The sequence below is a fragment of the Dipteris shenzhenensis genome, chromosome 20, assembly GCF_047967505.1.
Source record: "Dipteris shenzhenensis isolate YYH24624 ecotype China chromosome 20, Dip_SZ_1.0, whole genome shotgun sequence".
NCBI classification, from domain to species: Eukaryota; Viridiplantae; Streptophyta; class Polypodiopsida; order Gleicheniales; family Dipteridaceae; genus Dipteris; species Dipteris shenzhenensis.
In genome coordinates, this window is record NC_141615.1 from 46151791 (window position 1) to 46165600 (window position 13810).

General features: G+C 43.1%; 1 protein-coding gene across 2 annotated transcripts in view; it reads left to right on the top strand.

The window, feature by feature from the left end:
* LOC147889739 (vacuolar acid trehalase) overlaps window positions 1-13810 on the top strand; it is a 106132-nt gene that overhangs the window by 32877 nt on the left and 59445 nt on the right. Inside the window, exon 4 of one of the 2 annotated variants that reach the window (XM_087391731.1) lies at window positions 7650-7691. The exons of the other annotated variant lie outside the window; for it this stretch is intronic. Within the exon in view, the coding sequence (XP_087247857.1) occupies window positions 7650-7691 (42 nt within the window). The remainder of the gene's footprint in view (window positions 1-7649; window positions 7692-13810) is intronic. 2 annotated transcript variants of the gene reach the window in all.

Sequence of the window (13810 nt, forward strand, 5' to 3'; positions counted from 1 at the left end):
TTAGAATGATGCCAGGGTGTCTTTTTTGAAAAGAGAATTGTCTCATACACATATGGAAGAGGGTGACTCCATGTCAGTGCACCTCACAAAGCTAAAGGATTTACGAGAGCAGTTGCTGAATATTGATGAGATCATTCCTGATTCAGAGATGATTACCACTACTCTGAATTCTCTTTGTGAGTCTTATCTCAGCTTTCATACCTCGCTGAATTTGTCGTTGAGGGGGGGTGCAAATCCTCTCACTTTTCACGAGTTGATAGGACTTCTGCTGCAGGAAGAGCAGACCAGGAAAAACATGGCTTCACGAGCAGGTAAACATGCCATGCTCTCAAAATTCAACCCTAAAGTAAAGGGACAGGCAAAGACTTCAGCAAATCAGCGTTCCAGTGGTTCAGGACAGCCTTTTGAAAAGGCTAAGGGTGATGCAGGTAAGCCAAAGAAGAAGGGAATATCTCATTAGTGAAGCCAGGTCACTACATTGGAGAATGCAAGAAAAGGCTTGCAAAAGAAAAGAAAAACAGCTCCAGTATGGCTGTTTCAGATTCAGCTCCTCATGCATCTGACAATGAGCAAGCTACAGCCAACTTTGTGGAGCACGACTATGCCTTCTTGTCTTGCATTTCAGACTCTCAGTTGGCTGCTCGGGATAGTACAGCCACTTGTAATGATGACACTTATGCTTTTCTGACATGCAGTTATGATTCTTCCAAGGATGCATCAGCTTTCAGTGTCAATGAGACACATAATACATGGTGTTTTGACAGCGGTGCCTCAAAGCATATCACTTTCAGGAAGTGTCTCTTCACATCTCTGCATCCACCACGTGTTGGTAAAAAGGTCACATGTGCCAACAACTCCTCCTATTCAGTCCGTGGTACAGGAGAAGTTGAACTTACAGCCATTGATGGCTCAACATTCAGAATTTCTGATGTCTTGTATGTGCCTGGTATCACAAAAAATCTACTTTGAGTGTCCACTCTTAACAGAGCTGGATTTCAAGTCATTTTTGAAGATGACAAGTGTGCAGTCCATGATAGAGAGCATGACTATGCCTTGAGACTGTCTGGCACTTTGTTACGTGGTCTTTTTCAGCTTAACATGTATGAGAAAAGACCAGCACATGCTCTTGCAGTTTCCACTCCTACTGCTGCTATGCAGAATGCGGAGTTATGGCACGCGAGATATGGACACATCCATTATGGCAGCTTGATGACGCTTCAAAAACATGCCATGGTTGATGCATTGCCTCCTCTTGAAACACCTTCTCCACATGCCTGTGAAGGGTGCATTCTTGGTAAAATGCACAGATCTCCTTTTAAGAAGGATGGATCAGTTAAAGCTGTTCGAAAATTACAGCTTATACATAGTGATGTCTGTGGTCCCATGAGGGCTCCATCATTGGGTGGTCATCTTTACTTTGTCACTTTTATAGATGACGACTACAACTACACTTGGGTTTATGGGCTGAAACGCAAATAAGAAGTGTTTATGGTCTTCAAACACTTTGCAACCATGGTTGAGAATGAATCCGGACTCAAGATACATACATTACGCACAGATAGAGGAGGGAAGTACTTGCCTATAGATTTTGATGCTTTTTGGAAAGACAAGGGCATTGTACATCAGCTTACAGTGAGGCTAACTCCTCAGCAAAATGGGAAAGCTGAGAGAAAAAATCGTACTCTTATGGAGATGGATAGATGTATGCTGAAAAGCAAAAAATTACCTCACAAATTTTGGCTTGAAGGTCTCATGTGTGCCAACTATGTTTTGAATCGGGCACCCACAAAAGCTTTGAAGACCAAGACTCCCTATGAAGTTTGGCAAGGGAGAAAGCCTTCTGTGGATCATTTCCGTGTCTTTGGATGCGTTGCATATGCTCATGTACCTGTTGAGTTTCGGCATAAGTTATTTGATAAGGCAATCAAATGCATTTTTGTTGGATACAGTGCAGAAAGCAAGGGGTACCGTCTCTATAATCCTGTCACACGCAAGATCATTGTCAGTAGAGATGTAATATTTTCAGAAAATTCAGCTCACACTCAAGCTGAATTTGATATGCCTTCTTCTTCCGGTGATGTCTTTGAGGGGTTACTACCCATTGCCTTGGGTTCCCCTGCTGATATATCTGACGAAAATCAGAATTTTCAGATACCTCCACATGCTCCGATTCAGCCAGGGATGTCATACCACCTCCACAAGCCGTGGAAGAGGTTGTTCAGCAAGAAATTGCAGATATACATGCAGCAAAAACAGTCCCAAATTGGCTGTTACAGACTCTCAGGGAGAGTAAAATTGATGCTCCATTACCTGGCAGAACTCGGAGTGCAGTAAAGCATGGGGGAGGTGCTCTTTCAGTTGAATCAGCTTATGCAGGTACTCTTCTTGATGAAGAGGAACCTGAGACATTTGAAGAGGCATAGGATAATGTGCATTGGATGAATGCCATGCACGACGAGTTGCAATCTATTAAGAAAAATCAGACATGGGAAGTTGTCGATTTGCCACCCGGTGGCTTTTCAAAGTTAAAAGAAAGCCAGATGGCACCATTAGCAGGTATAAGGCAAGGCTGGTCGCAAAAGGATAAGAAAAAGGGCATAGACTATGAGGAGACTTTTGCTCCTACATCTAGAATGACAACCATCCAGTCAGTCATAGCAATGGCTGCAAATTTCAGTGGAATGTTCATTAGTTGGAAATAAAAACAGCCTTCCTTAATGGAGACTTGTTGGAAGAGGTTTATGTCAAACAACCTTCAGGCTTTGAAATTTCAGGAAATGCACTTAAGGTATGCAAGCTAAATAAAGCTTTGTATGGGCTGAAACAGGCCCCACGTGCATGGTATGCAAAGATTCAGGCCTTTCTGACCAGCAAGGGGCTGCACAACAGTCCAACTGAAAGCATCCTCTACATCAAGAAGGATGGGGGGGATATTTTAGTCATCATTCTTTATGTAGATGACTTACTGCTCACAGGGTCAAATGAAGATAATATTGCAGATTTTAAAGCTGAATTGCAGACCACTTTTGACATGTTAGATTTGGGGCTGCTACACTTTTATTTGGGGATCCAGTTTACTCAAGAGCAAAGTGGCATCGGTATGTCTCAATCCAAGTATGTGCAAAAACTCTTGGACAGATTCAACATGCAGGATTGTAAGCCCATAGCTACTCCCATGGAGCCGGGGCTGAAGCTTACAATGCATGAAGCAGGTGAATCATTTGATGTCACACTCTACAGTCAGGCTGTTGGATGCCTCATTTATCTCTGCAATACACGACCTGATAATCAGTTTGCAGTTTCTCAGGTGAGCAGATATATGCACAGCCCAAAGACTATGCATTGGCAGGCTGTAAAATGCATCTTCCGTTATTTGCAAGGTACCAAGTCTTTTGGCTTGATGTTTCCCAAGGGGGGTGACTTGCAGATGCATGCCTACAATGACTCAGATTGGGCTGGAGATTATGACACTAGGCAGTCCACAAGTGGCAATTGTTTCTTTTTGAGCAAAGCTTGTATTTCTTGGTTGAGCAAGAAACAATCTACAGTGGCTGCCTCTTCATGTGAAGCTGAGTACAGGGCAGCTTTGACAGCGACAGTTGAATGTGTTTGGCTGCGTCGTTTATTTGCTGATCTTCATCTTTCATTGGAGGGTCCTTCTCCAATTCTCACTGATAGTCAGAGTGCTATTGCAGTGGCAAAGAATCCTGTGTTTCATGCTCGCACGAAGCACATTGAGGTTCACTATCACTACTTTAGAGAGAAGTTGCATGCAAGAGAGATTAGCATGACCTATGTGTCAACACATGACAATGTTGCAGACATTTTCACTAAAGCACTTCCACGTGAAAAGTTTGAGGCATTTCGCAGTGCCCTAAACTTATCTCCTTTTGGTGATTGATCATTTCCTTGTACATGACATTGGCACTGCAGGGGGGTGTAAGAATTATTGCTATTATTTAGCAGTGACCAATGTAATGTAATAAGTAGGTTAGGGGCACTTTTTCCTCCTTTAGAGGTTTTTTTCCCTAACCACAGTTAGTTCACTAACTATGGTTAGTGAAGTGATAAGGTTTTGTCACTTAGACAAAACCCATCACTCCATTCAGTTGTATCTTACTCTCATCTAATTGCAACTACGTTTTCAGCTCTCTCACTCTCTTGTTTCTTGCTCTCACTGTTGCTCTCTCCCCTTCTCACATAAATATGCTCCACAAATAGCCTAGCTAATTCTGGACTTTTAACATCTTCATTGACAGGAATAAAATGAGCCATCTTGGTTAACCGATCCACAATTACCTACACAAAGTTGTGTCTCCTCTGTGTCCTAAGTGATCCCACAATAAAATCGATGGAGATGCTTTTCCATTTGCCAGATGGAATCTCGAATGGGTAGGAGACCTCCTACCTTAAGGCGTTCAGCCTTATTTACCTGGCATTTTTGGCACTTCAATATATAGTCTTGGACGTCCTTACCTATTCCAGGTGGAAAAATTTTACATACGTCTTTTGAATTCTCGGGTGTCCAGCACTCAAACTATCATGACGCTCAAAAAGAATTTGACGCCTAATGTCATTATTATCCGGGACAAATATTCTACCCTTGTAGAGCAGGTAGCCATCTTCAATAGTATATTTTTTCCACTTTGAGTCCTTTATCACCAATCTGTGATGTGTCACCATTTCCATGTGACTCCTCAGTGAAAGCCTCTTGATTAGTTGGATCCCTATTTCATATTTCAGAGAAGTGAGGATAAAAACTCACATTTTCCTTTTTAAGGACTCTAGGAAATCATTCTGAAATTGAGTAAAACTCAATTTATTACAATTGGCATTCGGCTAAGGGAGTCTGCTACCACATTGAATTTTCCCTTCCGATTTGTCAATTGTATATCAAACTCTTGCATTAATTCAGCCCATCTAGCTTTTCTACCTTCAAGGTTTGGCTGATTGCAAATCCACTTAATGCTTTCTTGATCAAAGATGATCTTCAATTTAGCACCATACAAATAGTGCCTCCACTTCTTCAAAGTATGGACTATAGCATACAGTTCCTTCTCATATGACGAGTAATTCTGTTGAGCACGGTCTAACTTCTTGTTTTAAAAAGCCACTAGTTGACCCTTTTGTAAAAGTACCGTCCCAACAACAAAATCACTGGCATCTATCTCAACCACAAATGGTTCATTGGGATCCATTACATTTAAGACAAGAGCTGTTGCTATAGCTACTTTTAATTTTTCAAAACTTCTCTTTTGAGGTTCATCTCGTATGAAGGTACTTCCCTTCCCCTTAGGCTGGTCCGTCATCAGAACAACAATCTTAGCATAATCTTGGATGAATCTCCTATAAAATCCAGACAAACCCAAGAATATCTGTAATTCTTCTGTGAGCAGAATGGAGAGCAAGAGTGATATGCAAGAGAGAGAGTGAGCTGAACGCAAGTGTAGGAATAGTGGACTGAAATGAAGTGAGTACAAAAGAGAAGTGAGGGGTTTTGTCTAAGTGACAAAACCCTATCTTATCCACTAACGGTAGTTAGGAATTAGACTATGGTTAGGTGAAAAACTCATAGAGGGAAAAATGCCCCTAACCTACTTATTACAATACATTGGCCACGGCGTAGAATATGATAATAATTCTAACACCCCCCTGTAGTGCCAATGTGGTGTACAAGGCAGTGATCAATTACTAAAAGGAGATAAGTTTAGGGCACTGCGAAATGCCTCAAACTTCTCACATGGAAGTGCTTTGGTGAAGATGTCTAGCATTGTCATGTGTTGATACATAGATCATACTGATCTCCCCTACATGCGACTTCTCTCTGACATAATGATAACGAACCTCAATGTGCTTCGTGCGAGCATGAAACATAGGATTCTTTGCCACTGCTATAGCACTCTGACTATCAGTGAGAATTGGAGAAGGACCCTCCAATAAGAGACCAAGATCAGCGAACAAACGTCGCAGCCAAACACATTCAACTGTCGTTGTCAAAGCTGCCGTGTACTTAGCTTCACATGAGGAAGTAGCCACTGTAGATTGCTTCTTACTCAGCCAAGAAATGCAAGCTTTGCCCGAAAAGAAACAATTACCACTAGTGGATTGCCTGGTATCATAGTCTCCAGCCTAATCTGAATCACTCCAAGCATGCATCTGCAAGTCACCCCCCCTGGGAAACATCAAGCCATAAGACTCTGTCCCTTGCAAATAATGGAAGATGCGTTTTACAGCTTGCCAATGTGTTGTCTTTGGGCTGTGCATATATCTGCTCACCTGAGATATTGTATACTAAATATCGGGCCTAGTATTGCACAAATAAATGAGGCATCCAATAGCCTAGCTATAAAGTGTGACATCCATTGATTCACCTGCATCATACATAGTAAGCTTCAGCCCCGGCTCCATGGGAGTGGCTATAGGCTTACAATCATGCATGTTGAACCTATCCAAGAGCTTTTGCACATACTTGGATTGAGACATAACGATGCCACACTTGTCTTGTATAAACTGGATCCCCAAATGAAAATTTAACATGCCCAAATCTGTCATGTCAAATTCAGCTTTCAACTCAGCTTTGGAAAAATATGATTGCCACTTCCCTGAGATTTGCTCGATGGCCTTGGATTTGTCTTCTCGCTTTCTTTCATTGACCACCCAGCCACGGATTCCAATCTTGAGCTCGACGTCATTCTCTTCTACTATGAGGTTCCTCTCTCTAAACCTCCTTTCTTGAGCTCCCTCTAGAACAATTGCCACTTGGCCATTCATTTTGGTGCCATGTGTCTCTCAAGGGAACCCTTCCTTTTAAGCTCTCTCCTGGGCTTCCCTAAGCACCTCCTCGATTATATGCCTAAGCCTAGGTGACCCTAGACCCAAGCCCTCTAGGTCCTACTAAAATGCAAGTGTTGTCGAGACCTCTTGGTCTCCCGCCTCACCATAACCAAGCCTTAGGCTTCCGTGATTATGGCTGGCGTAACGCTCAAAGATGCACAATGCCTGTCCTATAGTAGCCAAAGTTTGAACTAGGTGTACCTGTGCAGTGTGTGCCACCTACTTCCTCCTATGTGCCAGGGAGTGATACTAGCACATGTCACAAGTAAAATTCATGCCACATCCAAGGATCATTCTATTTCTGAGAGCACAAGAGAACTACCATGGCATGAGAGAAGTGCCATGTTCTATGATGGCTTTCATGTCTTACATATTTTGTGGTTGAGTGTTTACATTGTTTTACTTGAATGGTTGTTTAATGCCCAAAAGACCTATCATGATATATTTGTCAAATTATTTTTAGAATGTGCATTTTAGTATCAAATTAAATTATCCAAAGTTGTTGGCTAGAGACTTCACATCTAGGTATGCATGAAAGACTCTAATAGATTCTTACGCTTCAGAAAGGGAAAAAGTTGCTGTAGTGGTATTTTGTCTCCACAAAATAACTTTGCATATTTGGATCAGACCTGTATGATGTACCATGCTTTTGCACCACTGATGTTCTTGATATGTGTGAAGAACTTCTTGTGGGGACATTCACACCTTACAAGTCTGGTTTGATAGGCATTTGCAATATGCTATGCTGAGAGAGGTGACAACCTCTGCAAAATTTTGTGGTTTATACCTAATGATCAATTCGAACCATGCTATAGGTTCAAGAGCTGTTACGGACCATGGAGGGTGATTTTCTGAAGGTTGGTTGCTATGGTTTTGATCATATTTGAATGTTACAACTCAACTGTTACATAATTATGGGCTCTTTGTAGTTGTCAAATTCTAAAGCTCTCTCTCTTTAAATTTCAGTGAAACGATTTATACGTATATCCCCCCCCTTCCTTGTGGTCGAAGGAAAGACGAGGAACATGAATGCACACATGCATACACACCAACGATTTTTATGATAGATTCTCAAACTATTTATACATGTATGTAGCATAAGCATACAATGCAGCTGCACATCTTGGCTAGAAAATCCTGCTACAAAGCTATGAACTGATTCTTGTGACAGATTGCAACATATTTTAAAGATCCTTTTTAGACATTGTATTATTGCGATTTGCGAGGTATTTGGGAAAAATGAAAATGAACCAATTGAATGGAGTTTTAAAAGACCCGTGGTGCAAATATTATTTCAACTTGTGATGTTTTATATGGTAGAAAATTTCTTAGCTCTTCTAGACCTTGCGCATGCTTGAGCCTTCTAGGAAAATTGTGGGAAAGTCTCAATATTTTTGTCCAGGTGATTAATCAGCAGAGGAAACTCAAGGCTATTATTTTGTGGAAAGCATGTCTTCTTTTTTGGTGATTTTCCAGCATGTGGATAGAAGTCCTTTCTTTTTAACTCACTGGCTAGACCAGCAGCTCTGTATGGAGGTCCCTTTTGGGTAGTACATCTCAGAGAGGCAGAATGTGTTGGTTTGGAGAGGCTACACACATTCCGGACTTGGTTGGGCCTGAGTGATCTTCCAGTGAAGCTGGGCTTCTACAGAGATCACTTCCTACATATCACAGTGGAGGGTTTCATTGATCCACTAGGATACATGCGGATTCACCTACCCCACTCGCTGAGGATCTCCCTTGGGCAATTCTGGGTCTCTTCACACAGACTTCGTATCGAGAGCGGCCGAGCAAAGCGGTTACCCAGGGAGAGGCGCATATGCATACTATGTGACATGCAGGAGGTTGAGACAAAGGAGCATTTCATCTGAAGGGGAGCTTTTCAGGGAGCTCTCGGGGTGCCAACCAAGTCCTAAATGTGCATAACTTTAGGAGATCCTCTCGGATGACCTAGGTCACCTTGTGGTACGTGAGTGGGATAGAGGGGGTCTCTACACTAAACTGGCAAGGGAGTAGCTTGTCTACATTGACCCCAAGGCTCTCAAACCATTTGTAAGTATGTGCATACCAACACCGTTGATCCTCCTGTACTGCCAGTGTCATGGAGGAGCATAAAGCCAACCAAGGAATCCTACGTCGCCTTGTGGTGCAAGATGCATACTATCGAATGCGGAAAAGATACGCAATGACCTGGAATGCTGCATCGAGCTGTAGTAGGGATGCCCTATACTAAGTCAAAACTATCTGATAGAATGCTTTTGCGGATCATCCGTGAGAGCATGAGAAGTTAAGCCTCTCAACTTCAGCCCACTCCCTCTTTGATAGATCAGTCCAAGGGCTGCCATACATACCTGTGGGTCGAACCAGAGAGTCAAAGAGGAGAGACTTGGTATGGGGTTCTGAAAGTGAGAGTGAAAGAACTGTCGCTCAAGTCTGACCAGTGCGGCGTACTGCCGGCTCATCGAGCCTATAGTGCTGGTTGCATCGTAAAGATCGGGCCGGAGAATAGGACCACTAGGTATATTATGATGCAACTACCTCCATTGGTAACCCATCCAAGGTAAAATCCACTTTGTGCATGGTTGCTTGAGATGTGTTGAAGATCATGACCTTGGTTTTACCAAGGTTGACCTTTAAGTCATGTCTCACAAAAGGTATGTAGTGCGTCTAGGTGTTGCTAGAATCCCTCTGCTGGAGAAGATAGTAGGACCACCATGTGGATATAAAGGTAATCTGAAGCAACCAGTCCCTCCCAGGGTTTCGATAAACGTCTCAAGTTCATCTATCTAGAGGCCGAACAAGGTCGGGGATAAAGGACAACCTTGTTTGATTCCAATGGTGCTCATGATCTCCTCTGTCCACCCTGCACCAGTCCAACTCCTACTTGAGACTCTCTCATAAGGTTCCATGACTACCCAGATGATTTTCTGATCTTATTCCAACTCCTGTAGGCACCTGATGAGTCGGGCTCTCGGCACTATATCAAAAGCCTTGCAGAAATCCACAAAGAAACAATGCAATCTCTGTTTTCCATGCCCTTGCCTCTTCAATGATCCCCTTGAATGTGAGTATATGGTCCATGGTCCCCTGATCTACCTAGAAGCCTGCCTGTCCCATAGCTTTGAATCTCCGAAGCTCTGTAACTAGGCAACCTTTGTGTCGAGTATTGATGCGTAGATCTTGGACATAACATGTCCAATCATAATGGTCCGGTAGTTTTTAGGACTCATGGGATCTTCTGCCTTGTGTATGGGTGTTAAGGGTCCAGGTGTGTGGGAAGCCTATGCAAGCTGCTTCATTGAAGAGCTTTGCTAGGATTGGGGCCAAGGTATCTGAAAAGTTTATTGAAAATCTGAAGTTTACAGCTCTGATCAAAGATAGGAATGCACCAGCAGTGTTACTTCAGATATTGACCTTTTGTCTAGTAGGAGAGTCTGGTGTTTGGCTGCAAGAATTTATATCTGGTTTACATACTGAAGACGGGGCACTAAGGGCTCCGAATTATGCTGAGGTGAGGGCTGCCTTTGTGGCACAGTTTGCATGCAACCAAGATTCTGATAAAATGTGGAGGGAGCTGTGTAGTTTGCAGCAGCATTTTAACCAGACTGTGGACGAGTATCTGAGTAGATTTACTGTGTTGTGGAATAAGTGGCAAACAGCCTTGCTGCTAGAGGTTTAACCCCGAGTGACCAAGAAGGATCGTTTTGTCTCAGGATTGAAGCCCGAATTAAGGATAAAGATTAAGTGCAAGGAGTTGCCCACTTGTGAGGATGCTGTGAGGAAGGCCAGGGAAAAGGAGAGAAAACAAAGGAGGCTGGTTGAGTTAAGTAATGAAATGCCTATGGTGCAGCCTAGACCTCAAGTCACCTTTGTTGTGAAGGATGATCCATCTAAGACAGAGCCTAACTAAGAGGAATCCTTCAAAGAAGAACTCCAAGAGATGTCAGAGCTTATGAAAAACCTCAATCCCAACTCGATGAGTGGTAGAGGATGAGGAAGAACCTCCAATGGGAGAGGAGCAGAAGGGCTGCCTCCTCTTGGTGCTCCATACCCTTGGCAAGCAGGCTGTGGACGTGGGAGTTATGTGCCTAATGTACAGTGCTACAACTGTGGAGAATGGGGGCATTGCAGTACTCATTGTGACAAGCCTTCTGGGGTGGGTGGAGAAATGTATTCTCTGCCGGCTGGATTAAATAACCGAGCTAATGATCATAGTGTGGAGGTGAAGGACGCAAGCCAGCCAAGTAATAGTGGAGTCGTGAAGGTTACAGCTGAGGAAAAAGGCAAAGGGAAGGTGGTAAGCCTGCTTGGGTTAGAAGAGGATGAGGTGACAGCCATGCCATTGGGGAAAAGAGACTGTGAAGATGAAGCAAGCACAAGTACAAAGAAAGAAGAACCTTTGCTAAAGAGGGGGTTACTTACCATAGGAAGAGGATTAAACGGGTCAAGAAGCCAGAAGAAAATTCAAGACTCTAGACTATCCGATTGGGAAGGAGCAAGGAGAATATGATTTAGTAGAGGATCTTTCCAAGCGGAAGCCTGACATCACATTTGGTCAGATGATCAGCTTGTGTCCCAAGTTGAAGAAAGAATGGAGAAGAGCAGTAAACCCTGGTAAGTGGAGCCCTTGGAAGGAAACAATCAAACTAATGTCAGTTTTTGAGCTTCTAGATATCTTGCCTTCAGTAGAAGCCTATCACAAAGGAGTGGGACTTGGTGAGGCTTATGTCGACGGTGGAGCTCAAATCTGTGTAGTTGCACAGTCATGTGTGGAGAAATTGGGCTTATAGATTTCATCTGCTTCAAGGTTCTGCATTCGAATGGCGAATCATGCTAGGGTTAAGACCGTGGGAATTGTGGCTGGAATGGAGATTGAAGCATTCAAGGTTCATTGCAAGGTAGATTGCCATGTCATGCCGGCTGGTTTGGGAGCTTATCCTCTTATTTTGGGAAGACCTTGGTTACAGAAGGTAGGAGCAATACAAAAATGGAGAAACGGAGTGATTACAGTGCATAGCTCTAAGGGACAGAGGATGCGGTTTGATATGGTTAGTCATGCTGAAGTTTTTGATCCTGAAAAAGAGGTAGAGGTGGACAGTGAAAGTGATACTGACAGTGAAGAGGAAAGCAGCCTTACTTCAGACAGTGATGATGCTAATGTAGCCTTTATAGGAAGGATGGAAAATCTGCAAGTGGATCTCACAACTGAACTCAGTGCACAGGAAGAGGATAGAAGTGAGGTAATGGAGAGATTCATGCAGCCCAGGGATGCTCATGAGCCTATACAAGAACTGATTCAGCATACAATAAATCCAGATCTTACTCTTGGAGAGAGAGAAGAATATTATAGGATGTTGCAGAAGTACCCCAATTTGTTCATCACCTCGTATGAAGAAATTAGGGGATTCCAGGGGAAGCCACTAAGAATTGAGTTAAAAGAGAATGCTAAGCCAGCATGTCAGAAGATGAGGAGATTAAGCCCAGAACAAACAGAATTGTTGAGAGCAGAGATAGTGGAGTTGTTGAGAGCTGATATTATAATGTTAGTGACGCATTCGGATTGGGCCAGCCCTGTGGTGATTGTTCCAAAAAAAAAAAAAGGGAAATGGAGAGTATGTGTGGACTATAGGCCTTTGAATGCTGCTACCAAGTGTAATCACTATCCTCTGCCACATATGGATGACATATTAGATAGGGTAGCCAGCCATGAGATGTATAGTCTTTGTGATGGTTACTTGGGTTACTTCCAGATTGCTATAGAGCCAGAAGATCGACTGAAGACCACCTTCATCACTTCGTGGGGGTGCTTCTGCTACAAGCGGATGCCCTTTGGTCTCAAGAATGCCCCGGCTCACTATCCGGAGAATTCTAATGAGGTACTAGCTCCTTATTTGGATAATTTTTGCAATGTATTTATTGATGATATCTGTGTGTAGAGTAATCGCAAGGAGCATTTGCAAAAGCTAGATGCTGTATTTGAAAGGGTGGATGCAAGTGGCGGACAGCTGAATCCAAATAAGTGTCGTTTGGCAAGAAGTAGTATCAAGATTTTGGGGCATACTGTTTCTGAAAATGGAATTGCACCTGACCCAGATAAAGTGAAGGCATTGATGATGTTGTCTACTCCTTCGAACACCAAGCAATTGCATACTTTCATTCAAAAAGTGAAATATCTTGCAAGGTTTATTCACATGCTGTCCCAGGTGCTGTTTCCGCTCCAGCAATGGTTAAGCATGAGCCATTGTACGATGTAAACTTGCTATCTTCAGCTTTGACTTCTCTCAATAATGTCTTGTCATAAAAGCTATGTCAAACTGGTGGATGAATTGTAAAGTTTTTTCACTTTCACCATATGTATCATCAACAGTGGTGAAACGATTGGATTTGCCATCTTCTTTAAAATCTTTTCTTTTAGATTCGGATCTCCTTTTTTGACCATGTGTAGATCGCTCCCTTGATGCTGAGAAGGAATAAGAGATCGTAGAAGGTGATGAGCTGGAGCTTGGAGATCTTCTTCTTCGGTTTGCTCTTGGGCACAGACTCCTCCCCGTTTTCCTTGAACTATAGTGGTAGGAAGATACTAGACTAGAGGAATGGCACCAACTTACTTCCTGAGGAATAGTCACTTGCTTAGTCGAGTTTGGTATGGGCATAGAGGACATATCTGGTGGCATTTGACCTTGGATGTTGTATAAGGAGCATGCATATCTGTGCCAAATCTCTGGGTCCGTGATGGGAATGGGCCATTTCCCTTTTGATAGGAGTCCCCAGCCGATAGTCGGGTCTCCCCCTCGAAAAGATCTGACCACCTCATCAACCCTGCGAGTGAGAAAAGTCCGCTTCTTACGTCATGTTATCTGACGTGAGATGCGATGTGCCTCAGATGATGTCAGGTGTCCCAGGGCTTGCTCGCGTGTGAGGTGAGCTCTCATCTCCTTACACTCATCATCGTAGCAAGGGTTCTGAGCCATCTTCC